The 23,623-nt window shown below is 42.7% G+C and overlaps 1 protein-coding gene across 2 annotated transcripts; it reads left to right on the top strand.

Annotated features, from left to right (window-relative positions):
- The first annotated feature begins 1,705 nt into the window (after positions 1-1,705).
- On the top strand, positions 1,706-23,576 carry LOC129812665 (inositol-trisphosphate 3-kinase A-like). 2 transcript variants are annotated; one of them, XM_055864425.1, is made up of 7 exons: positions 1,706-2,449; positions 13,207-13,306; positions 18,496-18,709; positions 19,414-19,618; positions 19,805-19,906; positions 20,282-20,353; positions 22,492-23,576. In XM_055864425.1, the coding sequence occupies exons 1-7, from the start codon at positions 2,027-2,029 to the stop codon at positions 22,729-22,731; spliced, it is 1,356 nt and encodes a 451-aa protein (XP_055720400.1). In that variant the 5' UTR covers positions 1,706-2,026; the 3' UTR covers positions 22,732-23,576. The 2 variants fall into 2 exon arrangements, with proteins under 2 accessions (XP_055720400.1, XP_055720401.1); XM_055864426.1 differs by having other exon boundaries at positions 22,475-22,562.
- Positions 23,577-23,623: the final 47 nt, after the last annotated feature.

Below are 23,623 nucleotides of genomic sequence, written 5' to 3'. Positions count from 1 at the left end.
TTTTCTGCTATTTTGCACACCAGTATCTCTACTTGCACATCCTCATCGACACATATATCACTCTAGTGTAAATTGCTAAATTGTAAGTACTTCGCTACTATTGGCCTATTTATTGCCTTACCTCCTTACTTCATTTTGCACACACTGTATACAGATTTTTCTATTGTGTTATTGACTCTATGTCTGTTTATCCCATGTGTAACGCTGTTGTTTTTGTCGCACTGCTTTGCTTTATCTTGGCCAGGTCGCAGTTGTAAATGAGAACTTGTTCTCAACTGGCCTACCTGGTTAAATAAAGGTGAAATAAAAGATGGTTTGCAGGAGGAGTGCAGTTTTATCATAAGGAGACATACTTGGAAAAAAGAGTCAGATAACAATGGTGGAAAAAAGGGAGATGGTTTGTTAAGACAGGAGGAGAAATGGAAGTGAATGAGGGTGAAGTATCGGAGGTGGTAGGTGTGGTGAAGTTATCGGAGACCGAGGTATGCACCGAGGATCAGGAAAAAGATGAGTCTGTGGCAGTAGGAGTGAAGTTTACAGAAAAAGTGGACTCTTGCCTTTTGGCTGATCCATTTGTGGTTTCACGGTGGGTGAAAAAAGAGTTGGGTAATGTGAAATCGGTGAGGGTAACCAGAAGTGGTCTAGTGATAATTGTTTGTGTTTCTGTTGGTCAGAGGGAGAAAGTGCTCTGAGTTAAACGAATGGGGGCAAGAAAAGTGAATTGTTTCGTTCTCAAGAAAAGGGCACCAATGAAAGGAGTGATAACTGGGGTAGCAGTAAATATAAAAGTTGATCAGCTGAGGGGAAAGATTCCGGGTGTATGTGATGCACGTCATATGATGCGACGCAGACAGGGTGGTGAGATTGGGGAAACAGAAGAGTCATTGTCTGTCCTTTTGAATTTTGAAGTTGAGTCTTTGCCTGACAAAGTGAAGTTAGGATATATGTTATCCTGTACGAGCGTATGTGCTGAATACATTACAATGTTACAGGTGTCAAGCTTATGGGCATCTGGCAGCAGTGTGTAGGGTGGAGGGTCCAATGTGTAAGAAATGTGCAGAATGGCATGAGACAAAGGAATGTGTTGTATTGGGGAAAGTAGTGGAATGTGTTCATTGTTGGGGTGCCCATGGGGCTGGGGATCAGAAATGTCCCATGCGAGAGAGGCAGGTTGAGGTTTCCAGGGTTAGAGTAGAGCAGAAGTTGTCATATACTGAGGCAGTGAAGAAAGTAGAGGAAGATGGGTTAAGGGGGAGGAGTGGTGAGAGTAGTAGCTCTATACCACTACAGAGGGATAGGCCAAAAAGTGATATAAGTTTCAGTAAGATCGGATTCTTTTGCATTTATAGCGATGGTTATTAACTGTACTGCAGGGATGGAACGGAAGTCGCAGAAAATTGAGGTTGTGGTGGCAGCTGCAGAGAGGTATTTGGGTGTGCGAGACTTCACATCAGAAGAGTTACAGGGTGTGTTAAGGGGTAAGGGGTGATGTTCCATCCTTTCAGGATGATGGCATGAGGTAGGAACACATACATTTCATTAGTGGAGTAGGGTATTTATTTAGTCCATTTTTATTTTTCAAGCAAAGTATAAGGGAGTTGTACTCCAGCCTAGTAGGTGGCGGTAATGCAACAAATTCGATGCCAACCGCCGTTAAACCTCATAGAAGAAGAAGAAGAAGAAGAAGAAGAAGAAGAAGAAGAAGAAGAGAGGCACAATCAATGCGGAAGATAAGTTTGTGTGTGTCGACGCGGTGTGCGCCATGGAGTGGGGTTCCCCAAAACACCAGTCACCACATTGTACCGCCGATGGCTACCGCCTGAAATATCTCTCTATGCCGGACAGTAGCCTAAACAGAAGAACACCTATTGCAGTATTGGAAAATACACTGAAAGTTGCACTCAAAAATAGTACTGTAATTGAGATAACCACGTTTGACGGTGTGCGGTCAAATTAAATTGTAGCGCACTACAATTTTGGATTACACGGCGTCGGTTGTGCACACTCCCGCACGTTCATCAGTCGAATGCCGAAGGAGAGGGAGAAGAGGCGAAAGACCTCCAAGGAGGCAGGGCTGTCTGGCGCTGGGATTGTTGAAGGGTTTTGTAAAGAGCGCAGAACAAGCTGCAAAGCAACTGAGAATTGCGATGAACTGTGCCAGATGACAGAAATTCGGTTACCTGAGGTTAACGCCGTTCAAGCGCAATCTAGTATGATGGAGGTGCTCCGTGTACCGCAGGTGACAATAACCCCAGATGGAGGCTGCTCGCAGGAGATCGAGCAGGAGGACTGGTCTGATGTGAACGGTCCTCTACGACGGAATATGTCAAACTCCTCTATCTCCTCAACAGGTTCCTCCATAGAGTCAGAGGATGACATTCTGAGTGACAACGAGAAAAGGAGCAAGGGGAATATCACATTGGAACATTTGTGTGAGCACACGGGAGAAGTGAGTACAGACTATTCTTTATTAAAATAAAGTCATATTGTTATTGGGTCGTATTTTAAGGAGACATTGTGCACCAATATAGAATGTTAAAAGCCTGTTATAGTAAATGAATTGCCCTTTAATAAAACTGGGTTGAGAAACTCTGTTACCTTTAATATAGACGACATGGAGAATTCAATAAATCAGATTTTTTAAATGGATGTAGACTTGCTAAAGTGCCAAAATTCAGCGTTTTTATTGCATTCCAGGCACCCTCTGTGACTTCTAGGAAGATTTTAGTCCACTTAACTCCAAATGTATCCAGGTTTTCACCATCATATAGTTAAGCCCTAGTTCTGACAGTTATTTCTGAAAATTATTTTTTATTTCATGTGATTAGTGAGTCATTTACATATGGACCTCATTTTAAGGTCAACCCTGTAACAGCTGCAATATATACAATTTTGGGGCGACCGGACAAAATTCATTGAAAGCAAGTCTAAGAAGCGGTAGCTCTGTTCTTTGTGCGCTTTTTCTATGGTTCCCGTTCTTAAGTTTAGTTTTTGCAGTCTATTACTTTTGTCAACCCTGTTACCCATAGATACAGGCTAGAAATGTTTTGTCTACTAGTATATCTCAGATCTGGCAGTCATTTTGATATTATGATTGAGAACTCTGTCCTGTCATAGGGCTAGATTTATTCTTCCCCCATCTACTGTACAGTACCAGTCCAAAGTTTGGACACACCTACTCATTCCAGGGTTTTTCTAAATGTTCTACTATTTTCTACATTGTATAATAATAGTGAAGACATCAAAACTATGAAATAACACACATGGAACCATGTAGAAACCAAAAAAGTGTTAAACAAATCCAAATATTTTTTATATTTGAGATTCTTCAAAGTAGCCACCCTTTGCCTTGATAACAGCTTTGCACACACATATATTTCACAGCGGTTTAAATGGTAGAATGATTCTCTACGCTATATTTGCTTGTTTTGTCACGTGAACCAGAATTTTAGCAACCAAGAAATGGCTGAGCGATTTCTGCATAGTTCATCTTTAATGGGTGTGAGCTTTCTGATGAATTCACTAAACATCCTTTCTTTAATGTATTAATTCATCTTTTAGAAACCCTTTCATACACAAGACCATTAAGCAACATACAGTAGATGTGATACTGGTATAATAAGTTGTTTTTGAGGATCTTTCTAATGTTTTCTAATTTATAGTGCAGTAACAATGAATCACTGAGTGGAAAAACAGAACATTTTTGTATCTAATCAACAGCCAAGTGTTCAGTTAGCGCTGATCATTTGGGTAATTACAGTCACTAATTACAGACACTATTCGAATGGTTTATTTAGTCTTGTTTGGGATCATGTCAGATAGGCCTATAGTTAGCTATCTTAAAGGTCATTTCCTCTTTTGTGGTGCTCTTCTGTGAGACAACACAGAAGTGGAAAGGAATTAGTTTACCCCCCCCATCTTAATTGAGTTAACTCCCTTCATGTCTGATGGAGCCTGGTCTGAAGTGGCCATTTTGTTTTAGCCTTATTTTTTTATTTTTTGTTTTGTTTTATGTCTTATAGCACATAATACAGGCGCTGCTGTTAGCCTGACCTACAGTATGATTTAGGGGGGCTGAGGATGGTGTTGCATTTGACTTCAACACGCTTGATTGATGACTTGCTGTATAAAATAGTGACACAGTTGTTTGTCAGGACAATACAGTAGTTTTCCATCCTCAAACTTAAAAGTAGCTGTGAATACCTATATGATGATCCAACAAAGTTTCCAAATAATGTCACTTGTGAATGTTAAAACATAATTCAATGTTTGACTTCTAAGGCCTCTGTTCCTCTAAACCACTGGGTGAAAATTCTGATCGAAGTGAATGATAATCTACTTGTCAGAAGCCATATTTGACTTTGTCTCTGACAAAGGAGATCTGTGCCTCTGTGTAACTCGTCAGAGCTATGCTCAGCCATCTCCATAGAAGGGTCTTAGCTGTCTGCTTCCTTTTAAACACACTGCATACACATTGCCTGGCCCTGCTGGAAGGGATGGCTGGGCTGTGTACACTACACTTGAAAAGCTCTCATACCCAACCCTTTTATTGCTCTTTCCAGTTATTGAAGAAAAAAAAAGGTCATGTAAAAAGTGCCTCCCTGTTATGAAAATACAGATTTCATTAACTCGCTAACCTTTTTTAAATGGCAGATGAAGTCTCCAGTCAGCCCCCACACTTACATTGCAAGCCACCCCCATAGTCTAATGACTTATGTGCACATTTTAGCCACATTGACATTTAGTTATTGCCCTTTCAACACAGCAAGAACACTACTACTTTGTACACCAGGTTACCCATTCTCTGTTTTTCCAGTAGGGGAGAGTGAGGCAAGTTATTTATTTTTTATTTATTTTTATTTTTTGTTTACCCTTTAGCATTAGTTCTAACAAAGATATCTACATATATTTCAGGATGTTGTGTATCCCTGGAAATAATCAGAGGCCATGGAAATATTTCAGTTTGAAAACATACACAAGCTATCTAACACTTTTAACATAGGCCCTGTTGTTAGCTCATATCTCAGCAATAATGCCTTGCATTACGCCTGGGAAGAAAACACTTCAATTTGTTCAACTTGCCATTGGCTCAACTTACCCCAAGGCAAACATTTTGACTATATTAGCCCACACAGCTACAGTTGAATTTGGAAGTTTACATACACTTAGGTTGGAGTCATTAAAACTTGTTTTCAAACACTCTACAAATTTCTTGTTAACAAACTATAGTTTTAGCAAGTCGGTTAGGACATCTACTTTGCATGACTTTGTGCTTTTCCAACAATTGTTTACAGACAGATTATTTCACTTATAATTCATTATCATAATTCCAGTGGATCAGAAGTTTACATACACTAAGTTAACTGTGCCTTTAAACAGCTTGGAAAATTCCAGAAAATTATGTCTTGGCTTTAGAAGCTTCTGATAGGCTAATTGACATAATTTGAGTCAATTGGAGGTGAACCTATGGATGTATTTCAAGGCCTACCTTCAAACTCAGTGCCTCTTTGCTTGACATCATGGGAAAATGAAATCAGCCAAGACCTCAGAAAATAAATTGTACACCGCCACAAGTCTGGTTCATCCTTGGGAGCAATTTCCAAACGCCTGAAGGTACAACGTTCATCTGTACAAACAATAGTACACAAGTATAAACACCATGGGACCACGCAGCCATCTTACTGCTCAGGAAGGAGATGTGTTCTGTCTCCTACAGATGAATGTACTTTGGTGCGAAAAGTGCAAATCAATCCCAGAACAACAGCAAAGGACCTTGTGAAGATGCTAGAGGAAACTGGTACAAAAGTATCTATATCCACAGTAAAACAAGTCCTATATCGACATAACCTGAAAGGCCACTCAGCAAGGAAGAAGCCACTGCTCCAAAACCACCATAAAGAATCCAGACTACAGTTCGCAACTGCACATGGGGACAAACATCGTACTTTTTTGAGAAATGTCCTCAGGTCTGATGAAACAAAAATAGAACTGTTTGACCATAATGACCATCGTTATGTTTGGAAGAAAAAGGGGGAGGCTTGTAAGCCGAAGAACACCATCCCAACTGTGAAGCACGGGGGGTTGTAGCATCATGCTGTGGGGTGCTTTGCTGCAGGAGGGACTGGTGAACTTCACCAAATAGATGACATCATGAGGGAGGAAAATGATGTGGATATATTGAAGCCACATCTCAATGACATTAGTCAGGAAGTTAAAGCTTGGTCGCAAATGTGTCTTCCAAATGGACAATGACCAAAAGCATACTTCCAAAGTTGTGGGAAAATGGCTTAAGAACAACAAAGTCAAGGTATTGGAGTGGCCATCACAAAGCCCTGACCTCAATCCTATAAAAAATTTGTGGGCAGAACTGAAAAGGCGTGTGCGAGCAAGGAGGCCTACAAACCTGACTCATTTACACCAGTTCTGTCAGGAGGAATGGGCCAAAATTCACCCAACTTATTGTGGGAAGCTTGTGGAAGGTTACCCAAAATGTTTGACCCAAGTTAAACAATTTAAAGGCAATGCTACTAAATACTAATTGAGTGTATGTAAACTTCTGACCCACTGGGAATGTGATGAAAGAAATAAAAGCTGAAATAAATAAATCTCTCTCTTATTCTGACATTTCACATTCTTAAAATAAAGTGGTGATCCGAACTGACTTAAGACAGGGAATTCTTACTAGGATTAAATGTCAGGAATTGTGGAAAAACCGAGTTTAAATGTATTTGGCAAAGGAGTATGTAAACTTCCAACTTTAACTGTATAATTATGCATTGTAATGCTAGGTTTAGGACCTCATTTTGAAGCTTAAAGAGACCCCAACTGATGTATAGAACATTCTTAAAATTATCTTCTTTGGTTTACATGGAAGTTTCATGATGCTTCTAACACAATAAATTCATTTGACTTGGTGAAAATCTTAAAAAATATATATAAATTTACCTCACTTTTTCAATGTGGTCTCTTCCTTCAGACTGCATGAAATTATGACCTCTTCCTAAATATTTGGTCAAATTATTAATTTTGTGTATGGTTTACCCCTTTGGCTGAACTTACCCCACCCTCCCCTATGACAAATACTTGTAGCGAAAAAGAGGAATGAACTTTGATGACATCACATTTATTGGCGCTACCAATTTGTAAAAAATCTATCAATAAATGGTATGTTGATTGCTCATATTCAAATCTGCCAGGTTGAGAAACTGTTGCAAGGAAAATGAACAGCTTGAGTGAATCATTCAGTGTTGTCACTCCCTTGTTCCAGTTCTTGTTTACTGTTATGTCATTTATAATTGGTCGAAGTGTTGTGGGCTTTCTTTGCAGCTGATTCCAGGAGCATTATTTTCCATCAGTCTGACAACCACACTAGGTATGTCTTTAAAAAGATGTGTCCCAGAACTCACCATGAATGTATTAATAAAGGGTTAAAGAAACAACAATGCTCACAAACATTAAGTTATTGTAGTTTGTGAGAGAACATGCCTCATACCGTTATGGAAATATAGCATTTATTTTTATTAATTCAAATACCTACTACAATATTGAAATTCAGACTAGCTTTCACATTACGTCTATAGAATTGTGTGTAGCCACAAATGAAAGGACTGTGTTCATATCTCCTTGTCTTGACAGATGATATGGCTTTATTAGATACATGTTCATTAATATGCCACTGTACACTGTTGGCAATTATGTGTTTGCGAGAGAGTTGAAGGCTTGTGTGGACATATGACACCCACATAGCTGGCTATACCAACAAAGTCCATTTCATATGCCACATAAACAACACCAGCAAGTGTCACTTGACATTTCAGTGTGTCTGTGAGTTCTGTTATTTGTTTTCAGTGTATACAATCAATAGAATGAGTTAGTGTTCTTTCACTGCGGCCAATGACCCGGGCTTCACTTCCTTTTACTGCATAGTGACCTCCGACCTCTGTTTCATTGATTACCCTAAATTGTCATTGCCACTGGACTTACAGTGCATTCGGAAAGTATTCAGGCCCCTTGACTTTTTCCACATTTTGTTACAGTACAGCCTTATTCTAAAATTGATTAAATTGTTGTTTCCCCCCTCAATCTACACACAATACCGCATGATGACAAAGAATAAAGTTTAGATTTTTTTTTCAAATGTCTAAATAAAAAATTGGAAATATCACATTTACATAAGTATTCAGACCCTTTATTCAGTACTTTGTTGAAGCACCGACTACAGCCTCGAGTCTTCTTCGGTATGATGCTACAAGCTTAGCACCCCGGTATTTGGGGATTTCCTACCACTCTTCTCTGCAGATCCTCTCAAGCTCTGTCAGGTTGGATGATGAGCGTCGCTGCTCAGCTATTTTCAGGTCTCTCCAGAGATGTTCGATCAGGGCTCTGGCTGGGCCACTCAGGACATTCAGAGACTTGTCCCGAAGCCACTCCTGCATTGTCTTGGCTGTGTGCTTAGGGTTGTTGTCCTATTGGAAGGTGAACCTTCGCCCCAGTCTGAGGTCCTGAGCGCTCTAGAGTAGGTTTTCATCAAGGATCTCACTGTACTTTGCTCCGTTCATCTTTCCCTCGATCCTGATTTGTCTCCCAGTCCCTGCCGCTGAAAAACATCCTCACAGCATGATGCTGCCACCACCATGCTTCACCGTAGGGATGGTGCCAGGTTTTCTCCAGACGTGATGCTTGGCATTCAGGCCAAAGAGTTTCATCAGACCCGATAATTATTTTTTCACGGTCAGTCTTTCGGTGCCTTTTGGCAAACTCCAAGCGAGCTGTCATATGCCTTTTACTGAGGAGTGGCTTCCGTCTGGCCACTGTATCATAAAGGTCTGTTTGGTGGAGTGTTGCAGAGATGTTTGTCCTTTTGGAAGGTTCTCCCATCTCAACAGAGGAACTCTGAAGCTCTGTCCAAGTGACCATTGGGTTCTTGGTCATCTTCCTGGTCAGCTCTATGAATATTCTTGGTGGTTCCAAACTTCTTCCATTTAAGAATGATGGAGGCCACTGTGTTCTTGGGGATCTTCAATGCTGCAGACATTTTTTGATACCCTTCTCCAGATCTCTGCCTCGACACAATCCTGTCTCGGAGCTCTACGGACAATTCCTTTGACCTCATGGCTTGGTTTTTGCTCTGACATGCATTGTCAACTATGGGACCTTTATAAAGACAGGTGTGTGTGCCTTTCCAAATAATGTCCAATCAATTGAATTTACCACAGGGGGACTCCAATTAAGTTATAGAAACATCTCAAGGATGATCAATGGAAACAGGATGCATCTGAGCTCAATTTGGAGTCTCATAGCAAAGGGTATATGCATTCTTACGTAAATAAGGTATTTTTTTTTTTTTTTTTTATATATTTCCATACATTTCTAAACCTGTTGTTGCTTTGTCATTATAGGGTATTTTGTGTAAATTGAGGGGGGGAAAATATTTGATCCTGTTTAGAGTAAGGCTGTAATGTAACAAAGTGGAAAAAGTCAAGGCGTCTGAATACTTTCCGAATGCACTGTATCTCAGTACTCAAAAAAAATATATATACACTGCTCAAAAAAATAAAGGGAACACTTAAACAACACAATGTAACTCCAAGTCAATCACACTTCTGTGAAATCAAACTGTCCACTTAGGAAGCAACACTGATTGACAATAAATTTCACATGCTGTTGTGCAAATGGAATAGACAAAAGGTGGAAATTATAGGCAATTAGCAAGACACCCCCCAAAACAGGAGTGATTCTGCAGGTGGTGACCACAGACCACTTCTCAGTTCCTATGCTTCCTGGCTGATGTTTTGGTCACTTTTGAATGCTGGCGGTGCTCTCACTCTAGTGGTAGCATGAGACGGAGTCTACAACCCACACAAGTGGCTCAGGTAGTGCAGTTCATCCAGGGTGGCACATCAATGCAAACTGTGGCAAAAAGGTTTGCTGTGTCTGTCAGCGTAGTGTCCAGAGCATGCAGGCGCTACCAGGAGACAGGCCAGTACATCAGGAGACGTGGAGGAGGCCGTAGGAGGGCAACAACCCAGCAGCAGGACCGCTACCTCCGCCTATGTGCAAGGAGGTGCACTGCCAGAGACCTGCAAAATGACCTCCAGCAGGCCACAAATGTGCATGTGTCTGCTCAAACGGTCAGAAACAGACTCCATGAGGGTGGTATGAGGGCCCGACGTCCACAGGTGGGGGTTGTGCTTACAGCCCAACACCGTGCAGGACGTTTGGCATTTGCCAGAGAACACCAAGATTGGCAAATTCGCCACTGGCGCCCTGTGCTCTTCACAGATGAAAGCAGGTTCACACTGAGCACATGAGCACATGTGACAGACGTGACAGAGTCTGGAGACGCCGTGGAGAACGTTCTGCTGCCTGCAACATCCTCCAGCATGACCGGTTTGGCGATGGGTCAGTCATGGTGTGGGGTGGCATTTCTTTGTGGGGCCGCACAGCCCTCCATGTGCTCGCCAGAGGTAGCCTGACTGCCATTAGGTACCGAGATGAGATCCTCAGACCCCTTTTGAGACCATATGCTGACACATGCACATTTGTGGCCTGCTGGAGGTCATTTTGCAGGGCTCTGGCAGTGCACCTCCTTGCACAAAGGTGGAGGTAGAGGTCCTGCTGCTGGGTTGTTGCCCTCCTACGGCCTCCTCCACGTCTCCTGATGTACTGGCCTGTCTCCTGGTAGCGCCTCCATGCTCTGGACACTACGCTGACAGACACAGCAAACCTTTTTGCCACAGTTCGCATTGATGTGCCATCCTGGATAAACTGCACTACCTGAGCCACTTGTGTGGGTTGTAGACTCCGTCTCATGCTACCACTAGAGTGAGAGCACCGCCAGCATTCAAAAGTGACCAAAACATCAGCCAGGAAGCATAGGAACTGAGAAGTGGTCTGTGGTCACCACCTGCAGAATCACTCCTGTTTTGGGGGGTGTCTTGCTAATTGCCTATAATTTCCACCTTTTGTCTATTCCATTTGCACAACAGCATGTGAAATTTATTGTCAATCAGTGTTGCTTCCTAAGTGGACAGTTTGATTTCACAGAAGTGTGATTGACTTGGAGTTACATTGTGTTGTTTAAGTGTTCCCTTTATTTTTTTGAGCAGTGTATATGGTTTTATGTTTATTTATTCAGGGGATCCCTGAAACATGAGGAGGATTTACCTAAATTGGTCGAGACCAGAGGGACCTCGAGTTAACCGTCCCTGCGAATGGGTTTGGTAGCTCATTCTTTTATACTTTAGTAGCACAGTTAGGTAAGTTGGAAGCTTGTGTAGTAGAGCTTTGTAAACAATCTGCTTCCTGCTATTTAGGGAGAGGCAATATCTATTTCTGAAAAATAAGCCCACTTTAAATATTTTTAACTAGCTCATCTGTATATATTTTTTAAAACATAATCTTTGTCAATCCAAATGCCCAGATATTTATAGGTGGTGACCTGATCAATGTGAGAACCATCGAATGAATAAATATGTAGTCCATCCCCAGAATTTTTTGAGAATTAGAGAACAACATGTATTTGGTCTTGCCTGTATTAAGTATACGTTTTAAACTTTCCAGAGCATTCTGTAAGGGAACCAGGCCAGATTGCAGCTTTTACACAGCCTGGTCATCAGTTGGGGCAATGGCATACATAAGTGTCGTTTGCATACAGATTAACATTTATAAAAACATGTATCTCGAAAACTAGACTTAACACCATTTAGAAATCACACACTGTGTCTTGTCTGACAGATAATTCTCAAACCACACGCAAGAAGCCTGATCCAGGCCTATTTCATTCAACCTTTGGTATGAGAATGGGATGGTCAACAGTGTCAACGGTCTATAAAGAAGGCAGCATAATGATTTTTATAATCGAAGCAATTTAACACTTCAGCTGAAACGGTGCCATGTCCAGGTCTTAAACCGGACTGGTGTGGAAATGTTTCCTTTTAGAGTGTAATAAAATAATGTCTCACCTCTCATCAAGCAAGTGCTAAGTCTGTGTAGCAATTCTGCTGCGAACATGCTTTGTGACTCACTCAACATCTCATCACAGATAGGGAACCAAAGTTGTCATGCCTCTGCCTGAATCATCTACATCTCGTTGAACAAGATCTCGATGACGGTCTTATTGCAAATCACATGGAAACAGCAGGCAGGTGTGACCATACACATTTCACTACCAGCTGTTGTGTAAGTTCCACAGAAATGACAACATTTAGCAAAGAAACTAAAATGTTTGCAGATGAGGCCAAGGTTATTGTTTCAAGTAATGGGTTAGGGGTAATGGCTAGGTATTTAATTTTTATCGAAACTTTATTTAACTAGGCAAGTCAGTTAAGAACAAATTCTTATTTACAATGACGGCCTACCAAAAGGCCTCCTGCAGGGACGGGGGCAGGGATTAAAAATACAAATGTAGGATAAAATACATCACAACAAGAGACAACACTACATAAAGAGAGACCTAAGACGACAACAACAGCATGGCAGCAACACAACATGACAACACGGTAGCGGAACAACATGGTAGCAGCACAAACATGGTACAAACATTTTTGGACACAGACAACAGCACAAAAGGCAGAAAGGGAGAGACAACAATACATCACGTGAAGGTTTAGGGTTGAGCAAAAGTGGGGCCATGAAGCTAGGGTTAGATTTGAGGTTTGAATTAGAGTTGAGCTGCGATAAGGATATGAAGCTATGGTTAGTGACTTCGATACATTGAAGCAAATAACCAAAGTAACAGTGGCCAAGTGATTATGACAGCTGTCTGTCGTATTTGAGTCAAATCATGATCATTATCGTTATACAACTCAATTGACATCCACCCGACTGGTGAGCGCTGGCTTGAGGAGGACAGTGGCTCTGCCTGGTTGATAATGAACCAGATACCTCCCGGGTGGCGCAGTGGTCTAGGGCACTGCATCGCAGTGCTAGCTGCGCCACCAGAGTCTCTGGGTTCGCGCCCAGGCTCTGTCGCAGCCGGCCGCAACCGGGAGGTCCGTGGGGCGACGCACAATTGGCATAGCGTCGTCCGGGTTAGGGAGGGTTTGGCCGGTAGGGATATCCTTGTCTCAGTATGTAAAATGTAATAAAATGTATGCACTCTACTGTAAGTCGCTCTGGATAAGAGCGTCTGCTAAATGACTAAAATGTAAATGATGTAAATGTATTCTCCAAAGAGGTAAAGCTGACTGTTACTTCCTTCTGCAGAGCACACCCTGGTGGACGCTAAAGAATATCGTCGTCAACTGGCCTTTTGTTGGCTCCCAGAGAAGAAACCTGTCCTGGATTCAACTAGCTGGACACAAAGGTAAAGCACAGTCATCATGGTCATGACCACTCACCTATCAGAGCAGCGTACCAAGAACCAATCAATGATACATACTGTGCACATTTTACACAAAATAAAGCACACGAAACACAGACTACTGTATACTATTAGTCACACACAACTGCAAATTCCATCTGAAACAATCTTCTTGACCCTAACCAGCTTCAAGACTCGTCACTCAGCCAAGACCGCTCTCCTCTCTGTCACGGAGGCTCTCCGCACTACCAAATCGGACTCTCTCCACATCCTCCTAGATCTGTCTGTTGCCTTCAACACTATAAATTGTCAGATCCTCCTCTCCACCCTCTCAGGATCTCCACACTCTTGGATTGCATCCTACCTGGCTGGCCGCTCCTACCAGGTGACGTGGAGAGGATCTCTGCACCATGTCCTCTCACTACTGGTGTCCCCCAGGGCTTCGTCCTAGGCCGCCTTCTCTCTATACACCAAGTCACTCGGCTCCGTCACATCCTCACATTGTCTCTCCTATCACGGATGACACTCAATTACTTTTCTCCTGCCCCCTTTTGACACCCAGGTGGCGACAGGCATCTCTGCGTGCCAGGCAGACATCTCAGCTTGGATATTGGCCCACCACCTCAAGCTCAACCTCAACAAGAAGGCCTGCCCTCTCCAAGACCTCTCCATCACGGTTGACAACTCTATGGTGTCTTCCTCCCAGAGTGCAAAGAACCTTGGCGTGATCCTGGACAACACCCTATCCTTCTCTGCAAACATCAAAGCAGTGACTCACTCCTGCAGGTTCATGCTCTACAACATCCGTACAGTACGACCTTAGTACTTCACACAGGAAATGGCTCAGGTCCTAATCCAGGCACTTGTCATCTCCCATCTGGACTACTGCAACTTGCTGTTGGCTGGGCTCCCTGCTTGTGCCATAAAACCCCTGCAACTTATCCAGAACTCCACAGCCTGCCTGGTGTTCAACCATCCCAAGTTCTACCATGTCACTCCGCTCCTCCGCACACTGCACTGGCTTCCAGTCGAAGCTCTCATCCTCTACAAAACCATGGTGCTTACATACGGAACAACAAGGGGAACTGCCCCTCTACCTAGCTATACTCAAACCCTACACCCAACCCGAGCACTATGTTCTGCCACCTCTGGTCTCTTGGCAGTCCCACCCCTACAGAAGGTCCGCTCCTGCTCAACCCAGTCCAAGCTCCTCTGTCCTGGCACTCAAATGGTGGAATGAGCTTCCACCTGAAGCTAGGACAGCAGAGTCTCTGCCCATCTTCTGACAACAACTAGAAATGTACTACCTCTTAAAAGAGTATCTTAAATACAGTGCCTTCACAAAATATTTATACCCCTTGACTTATTACACATTTGTTGTTACAGCATAAAAAAATGGATTCAATGTATTTTTTCCACTCATCTACACACAATATCCCATAATGACTAAGTGAAAACATGTTTTTAGACATTTTTGCAAATGTATTGAAAATTAAATACAGAAATCTCATTTACATAAGTATTCCCACCCTGGACTCAATCCATGTTAGAATCAGCTTTGGTAGTGATTACAGCTGTAAGTCTTTCTGGGTAAATCTCTAAGAGCTTTGCACACCTGCATTGTACAATATTTGCACATTATTCTTTTTCAAATTCTTAAAGCTCTGTCAAGTTGGTTGTTTATCATTGCTAGACGGCCATTTAAGTCTTACCATAGTTTTGACTTAAATTGACTTGAAAATAAGGCCACTCGGGAACATTCAATGTTGTCTTCGTAAGCAACTCCAGTGTATATTTGGCCTTGTGCTTTAGGTTATTGTCCTGCTGAAAGGTGAATTTGTCTCCGTGTCTGTTGCAGACTTAACCAGGTTTTCCTCTAGGTGCTTAGCTCTCTTTTGTTTCTTTTTATCCTAAAACAACTCTGTAGTCCTTGCCGATGACAAGCATACCCATAACATTATGCAGCCAGCTCCGTGCTTGAAAATATGATGAGTGGTACTCAGTGACGTGTTGTGTTGGATTTGCCCCAAACATAACACTTTGTATTCAGGGCATGAAGTGAATTTCTTTTACAAATGTTTTTTTTTGCAGTTTTACTTTAGTGCCTTATTGTTGAATATTTGTATTCTTTACAGGCTCCCTTCTTTTCACTGTCATTTAGGTTAGTATTGAGGACTAACTACAATGTTGATCCATCCTCAGTTTTCTCCTATCACAGACATTAAATCTCTGTAACTGTGTCAGTGATGTCATCTCAGGGCGAAAGTATTTTCTGGCTTCGTGCTAGACTGCCGCTTGTCCCTGGTACATGTTTCGCCTAACAGTGTTGACTTGGATTTGTTAGTTCTTCATGGTTTGTTTTTGTCTACTTTCCAGCCTGTTTTTGTCCACTTGCCTTGCATACTGGACTTTTACAACCTTGCTTTATTAGAGCTAGCTCGTTAGCTGTTAGTCTGACCCTGCAGAACCGTTCAGAGGTCATTTGTGGTCTGCAGTGGCTGTACAGTATTTACTGCTGATACAGACTCTGCAGAAGTCAGCGCAAACATACTTTTTGCGCTTCACAGAGCTGTTGTCAAATAAAATACAATTATATTGGTCACCTACACATGGTTAGCAGATGTTATTGCGAGTGTAGCGGCATGCTTGTGCTTCCAGTTCCGACAGTGCAGCAATATCTAACATGTAATCTAACAATTCCACAACTACCTAATACACAGAGTTTGTGGTTTATACAGGACCTCCTGTCCCCACCTACCATCAACCAATCATGCCAATACGGAGCCCTCCACATTGTTACAAAATATGAGAGGCATGCGGCGATGTGGTACGGAGCTTGATTTGGCCTCTGCGTGCCTCTGGTGTCTCTGCAATTGTGTCACACCTTCCATACAAAGCCTCCAACCATATTTTCAGATCAAGCATAAATTGGATTTGAGTCTGGACTGCGCTGCTGTGATCACTTCCACCTGCCTGGGTTCTTCCTCTGATTGCTGGCCTCCTGGTTCACTCCTGGCCTCCTATCGGATTACCCTCTGACTCTCGCTGCCGGGTATGGCTTCCGCCTCACCCTGATTATTTGCCGGTAAGCTCTATGTCAGTGGTCAATGACGATAAAGGCTTACACTCCTTTTTTTGTGTGAGTTGCGCTGTTGTTGGTAGTTGCACTTGATTCAGAAGCCCTGCACACCGGAGAGGCAGTGTTCCCATTTTGAACCATTTCATTTGTCTGAAAAGACAAACTCCGCCTACCAAGGCAGTCTGGGAGATCTGTGATTAAATTGAGTGTGCCTACTGCGCTGGCCAATTTAGATAGCTCAAATCACTTTGTCTACAGCTTCCCCGGCCACACAGTTTGATGCTAGCCTACATGAGGTTTCATACGTTTTAAAACCATGGCCAGAGAGAGACTCAAAGAACACATCAAAGAGCTGCTGTTTTTATGAGTGAGTTTGTCTGCTTTTATTCGACCCTATTATAAAACGGACTTCTCCCGCTGCAATGAATGAGTAGCCAAGTCTATCGATAGCCCTGCAGTTGACTTATTAGCAGCTCGTTGTGTCTTTTTAATGAGGAGTATTTCACTTTCTCTGGTCATAGGAACACCTTGAAATTGTGCTTGAGACAGATGGGGTTCGACCTGAGTTTCGCCATCAGTTGGAAGACCGTGTCCCCTCTTTCTGCTCAGTCTCACTGGAGGAAAGGAAGGAGAGAGCAGGGACAGTGAGAGGCTGAACCTCTGCTGATCAAGACAACTGGGAACTCTGGCAAAAATTAGATCCGACTGGGAACAATAGTTTGAACGGTCATTAAACTCTGACTTTCCGGCCTGAAGATCATTGACGTCACGATTTGACCATGCCCCCACCCCCAGGTCCCAGTTGTCATAAAAGCACCATTACCATCGGATGCAGGTACCATTAGTCCAGAGACAGAACAAATAATTTCAATTGATGCTCAGCTGTGCCTTGCAAGTGCTACACCAACTGATCTATTAGTTATCAAATCTCAAGTTTTGACATATAATATGGTCTGAGAAGAATATTGGCAAGCCAAGCCTATAGCCAATATGCTTTAGGTTTGGGCCTACTGCACAAACCTCATTCCTACAGAACTGTTTTTATTAGGTTAATGTTACATTTTAAGTCCTGTTTAGAAAATATTATGAGGGGTAGAACTCTGCATGCTTTTTGACTGCAAAAGTGGTCTTGACTCAAAGTTTGGTGACCACTTCACTACGGCCTCTCCCCTGAAGCGCCTCTTTCCCTGGCTCTGGTAACCCAGCCTCGACTCTTTTGCCATTGTGTGGGCCCCGGTTGTCAATCTCATTGAGTAAGTCTCCGCTCTCTGCTTTTTCCTCTGCAAGCAAAGGTTTTGTTTTTGACTGGGTTATAGTGCTAGCTGGTTTAGAGTAGGCTAGTTGGGCTTTGGCTTGCTGCTTTGCTTACCATGGCGGTTTCCTTCCTCTACGGCAACTGAGTTAGGAATGACGCCTGTATCTTTGTAGTGACTGCTTGTATTGATACACTATTCAAGGTGTGATTAATAACTTTTTCATGCTTAAAGGAATATTCAATGTCTGCATTTTTTTGTGGTCCTGTATGGCTCAGTTGATAGAGCATGGAGCTTGTGACGCCAGGATTGTGAGTTCAATTCCCGTGGCTACTCACACATAAAAACATGTCTATGCATGATTGTAATTCGCTTTGGATAAAAGTGTCTGCTCTGACATTTATTATAATAATAATGAATAATTTGTTATTATATACAAAAAAATACCAATCGGTGCCCTTCTTTGTGAGGCATTGGAAAACTTCCCTGGTCTTTGTGGTTGAATCTGTTTGAAATCCACTGCTCGACTGAGGGACCTTACAATTATATGTATGTGTGGGGGGTACAGAGATGAGGTAGTCTTTCAAAAATCATGTTAAACACTATTATTGTGCACAGAGTGAGTCCATGCAACTTATTATGTGACTTGTTAAGCAAATCTTCATTCCTGAACTTATTTAGGCTTGCTATAACAAAGGGGTTGAATACATATTGACTAAAGACATTTCAGATTTCATTTTTAATGAATTTGTACAAATTTCTAAAAACATAATTCCACGTTGACATTATGGGGGTATTGTTTGTAGATAGTGACACGATCTCATTTTAATATGAGATCGTGTCACGCTGCTCTTTTCCAGGTAATTTCAAAGCTGGCGGCGAAGGCACCATTCTGAAGAAGTTCTCAGAGAATGAGAAGCTGTGCTTTGAGAGATTGCAGGGTGACGTGCTCCAGGGCTTTGTACCAGGATACCATGGGGTGGTGGAGAGGGATGGGGAACCCTTCCTACATATGACTGATCTACTGGTCAACTTTGATGAACCCAGTGTCATGGACTGCAAAATGGGAGTGAGGTAAGTTATCAGCAGTAGGTCTGTTCCATAATAATGTGCAGAAGACTACATGTCTGGCCCTTTAGGAGGGTTGGGTGAAAGGAGGTATTAAGCAATGTTGAGAAAATGGCAAACGAATCACTGTTGGAGTAATGTAATTTAGCAGTATCAGAGAGCATTTCCCATCTTACACTTCAGTGCTCCTGGTAGCAGAACATACACACTGTAAACTTGTTTCTTTTTCTCTTGATAAAAAAAAAACTGTTTCTGTGAGGATTTCCTGCCACAGTTGGTGGGGGTGTCGTGTCACATAGAGGCCCTCACGTTTCCTGTACATAGACAAAGAACCACGTACACACGCATACACGGGGGGTTGCAGGCACAGGTTTCCCCTGGAGACTCCCTTCTGACAAACATACAATCCAATTCATTACCCAAGCTCTCACCGTCAGCTAACACACCCTGTCACACAGTTAAACTAACAATCAGGCTGTGTACCCTGGAGTCTCCTCCTGACTTCCTCCTTTTATACAGAGGAAGTTCCATTAGCAGAATGAAACTGACCTTCACCGCGCATACATTGACTTTGCTTCTCTTTTTGTCTACCAAGTAAGACTTTGCCTGCTGTTGTCTGTAGTGCCACCACACCAACACCACTCTCATCATACACGACAAGACACAATGAGAAGTAACTTAGCTGTGAGGACCTGTTGTCCTCTTCTCAGGACGTATCTGGAGGAGGAGCTGGTGCGAGCGCGGGAGCGGCCTAAGCTCCGTAGGGATCTGTATGACAAGATGCTGGAGGTGGACAGTGAGGCCCCCAGCCCCCAGGAGCACCTCCAGAGGGCCGTCACCAAACCCTGCTACATGCAGTGGAGAGAGACCCTCAGCTCCACACACACCCTGGGTTTCCGCATCGAGGGCATCAAGGCAAGTACCAGTGTGTCAACATAAAAGAAGGAATTCGGTCAGTTTTCACTCAAAACGCCACCATAGAGATCCTTTCCCATGTAAAAGGTTTTTCTTGGTCTCCCCCCCATTAATGTTGCTCATACGTTTTTCATGTGAAGTTCATTACATATGCAATTTAGTCATGTTGGCTGTTCCTTCTCTCAGAAAGCTGACGGTACATGTCATACGGATTTCAAGAAGACCCGGTCTAAGGAGGATGTCACACAGGTCTTCAGGGACTTTTCCGGAGGCAACACAAACATCGTAGTAGGTTGACCGCTACGAGTCCTACCTGTTATGGTGTTACAGCCGCATTCATTTGCATGTTCTGCTGATTCATAGACAAATGGAGACATACCTTGTCTCATGTAAAGGCCAAACTTGAACAGTCAAACAAACCTGTCTCGTGTAAGATCACATGAAAAGTAATACACACATTGGTAAATATTTGGATAGGATGAGCAACCCACATGGCAATATGCACTACAGTAGATCCTGTTGGAACGACAGATGGCAAATGGAATTGAGATACCTGTACACATAACCTCTATTAATTTAATGGATTTATCAAGGGAGGCTCCCAAGTCTCAACTCTACAGCCAGAATGATCATATTGCCCCCTATTCTCCCCCTCTCATACAGAATTCATACCTCAGCAAACTAGCAAAAATTCAACAAGCCCTGAAGTCATCTGAATTCTTCAAGAGACACGAGGTGAATAGAGGAGCTTTAGTTCATCAGCACCTGTTTTCTATTGACATTTGTTCATCACATTATAGTTGTGGCCAAAAGTTTTGAGAATGACACAAATATTAATTTTCACAAAGTCTGCTGCCTCAGTTTGTATGATTGCAATTTGCATATACTCCAGAATGTTATGAAGAGTGATCAGATTCTGTCGCAGCTGGCCGCGACCGGGAGGTCCGTGGGGCGACGCACAATTGGCATAGCGTCGTCCGGGGTAAGGGAGGGTTTGGCCGGTAGGGATATCCTAGTCTCATCGCGCTCCAGTGACTCCTGTGGCGGGCCGGGCGCAGTGTGCGCCAACCAAGGGGGCCAGGTACACGGTGTTTCCTCCTACACATTGGTGCGGCTGGCTTCCGGGTTGGAGGCGCGCTGTGTTAAGAAGCAGTACGGCTGGTTGGGTTGTGCTTCGGAGGACGCATGGCTTTCGACCTTCGTCTCTCCCGAGCCCGTACGGGAGTTGTAGCGATGAGACAAGGTAGTAATTACTAGCGATTGGATACCACAAAAAAAAAATTGGGGAGAAAATGGGATAAAATTAAAAATTAAAAATAAAAAGTGATCAGATGAATTGTAATGAATTGCAAAGTCCCTCTTTGCCATGCAAATGAACTGAATCCCAAAAAATACATTTCCACTGGATTTCAGCCAAGCCACAAAAGGACCAGCTGGACATCATGTCAGTGATTCTCTTGTTAACAAAGGTGTGAGTGTTGACAAGGACAAGGCTGGAGATCACTTTGTCATGATTGAGTTCGAATAATAGACTGGAAGCTTCAAAAGGAGGGTGGTGCATGGAATCATTGTTCTTCCTGTAAACTATGGTTACCTGCAAGGAAACACGTTCCGTCATCATTGCTTTGCACAAGAAGGGCTTCACAGGCAAGGATATTTCTGCCAGTAAGATTGCACCTAAATCAACCATTTATCGGATCATCAAGAACTTCAAGGAGAGTGGTTCAATTGTTGTGAAGAAGACTTCAGGGCGCCCAAGAAAGTCCAGCAAGCGCCAGGACCGTCTCCTAAAGTTGATTCAGCTGCGGGATTGAGGCACCACCAGTACAGAGCTTGCTCAGGAATGGCAGCAGGCAGGTGTGAGTGCATCTGCACAGACAGTGAGGCGAAGACTTTGGAGGATGTCCTGGTGTCAAGAAGGGCCGCAAAGAAGACACGTCTCTCCAGGAAAAACATCAGGGACAGACTGATATTCTGCAAAAGGTACAGGGATTGGACTGCTGAGGACGGGGGTAAAGTCATTTTCTCTGAAGCCCCTTTCCGATTGTTTGGGGCATCCAGAAAAAAGCTTGTCCGGAGAAGATAAGGTGAGCGCTACCATCAGTCCTGTGTCATGCCAACAGTAAAGCATCCTGAGACCATTCATGTGTGGTGTTGGTTTTCAGCCAGGGGAGTGGGCTCACTCACAATTTTGCCTAAGAACACAGCCATGAATAAAGAATGGTACCAACACATCCTCTGAGAGCAACTTCTCCCAACCATCCAGGAACAGTTTGGTGACGAACAATGCCTTTTCCGGCATGATGGAGCACCTTGCCATAAGGCAAAAGTGATAACTAAGTGGCTCGGGGAACAAAACATCGATATTTTGTGTCCATGGCCAGGAAACTCCCCAGACCTTAATCCCATTGAGAACTTGTGGTCAATCCTCAAGAGGCAGGTGGACAAACAATAACCCACAAAATTCGGACAAACTCCAAAGCATTGATTATGCAAGAATGGGCTGCCATCAGTCAGGATGTGGCCCAGAAGTTAATTGACAGCATGCCAGGGCGGATTGCAGAGGCCTTGAAAAAGAAGGGTCAACACTGCAAATATTGACTCTTTGCATCAACTTCATGTAATTGTCAATAAAAGCCTTTGACACTTATGAAATGCTTGTAATTATACTTCAGTATTCCATAGTAACATCTGACAAAAATCTCTAAAGACACTGAAGCAGCAAACTTTGTGACACAAATATTAATTTCCATTCTCAAAACTTTTGGCCACGACTGTATATATTAAACACATCGAAGAGCTTTTGTGCGGCATACCGGTGAACAATATCAATGATTATATTGTAATGAGTACTAGTCTTCTCTCTCTCCAAGGTGATTGGGAGCTCCCTCCTCTTCATCCATGACCACACTGAGCGAGCTGAGGTTTGGCTCATTGACTTTGGTAAGACTACAGGGCTACCTGAAGGACAAACTCTGGACCACTGTATACCCTGGCAGGAGGGCAACCGAGAGGACGGATACATGTTGGGACTGGACAACCTGATGAGGACACTGGGCTCTTTAACCAATGAAGGCAATAGTGAAGGAACTAGTCAATTGACTAGTGAGTGAAGTAGTGAGTGCCTCTTAGCTATGGCCACCCGGAAGGGAGATGGATTTTACATCATTCTAGCAGTTAGAGGACCCTGGGCGGTATTCTACAGTCTCAAGGGTCCTCTGTCACAAAGTATACTTACTGTATGAATCACACTTACAGCTTACCTACCTACTGTATTCAGCACAACCCATAGTATCGCTGAATACGTATTGTTGTAAATAATACTGTATTGTTGAAGCTATTGCTGCATGGAGGTAAGAGGAAGTTTTTTTTACCATATCTGTGCCTGCTGAACAAATGATACATTTTAGGTGATGAAATGTAATGAATATACAGAAACTTGATATTGTAAAGCCTGTACATTCTAGAAAAGGCCTACATTACTGCTTACGTAAGGCACCGTATTGCATAGAAATCTAACACGCTCAATATTCCAAGGTATCATTAGATATGATTGATTGAACTATTTGATAATCAAGCATGTCATTTTTGGTTTCAAAAGTTATTTAAGACTTTGGGCTTACTTTATTCAACAGTTACATACAGCAGTTTGTATTTAGGATCATATCATGGTGAAAGATGAATTTAAAATGAGTCTTTCTAGTATTGTATGTTGATTGTGTGAATGGGTTAGCAATGGTTGTGTATTGGGATTTCATATGTTAAAGTAAACATCTGTAATGCTGTATTATACTACACTTTAAATAGTTCATTTATTTGGGGTAGAGAGACACAAGTATATTGCGTAAAGTTTATAGTGTTTGTTCTTCTGGGTAGAGGCCAATAACTTTGGATATGAAACCAATAAGTCTGCGGAAATTATGTGAAAATAAAATAGTTTTCAGACTGTTTTATTATTTATTTTGGTGGGGGAAGTTGTATTTTACCAGGTAGAGTCAGGTTGAA

Source organism: Salvelinus fontinalis, chromosome 16 (genome assembly GCF_029448725.1).
Source record: "Salvelinus fontinalis isolate EN_2023a chromosome 16, ASM2944872v1, whole genome shotgun sequence".
Lineage (NCBI taxonomy): Eukaryota > Metazoa > Chordata > Actinopteri > Salmoniformes > Salmonidae > Salvelinus > Salvelinus fontinalis.
Note: the sequence above shows the minus strand (reverse complement) of the source record. Positions and strands in the feature narration are given on the sequence as shown.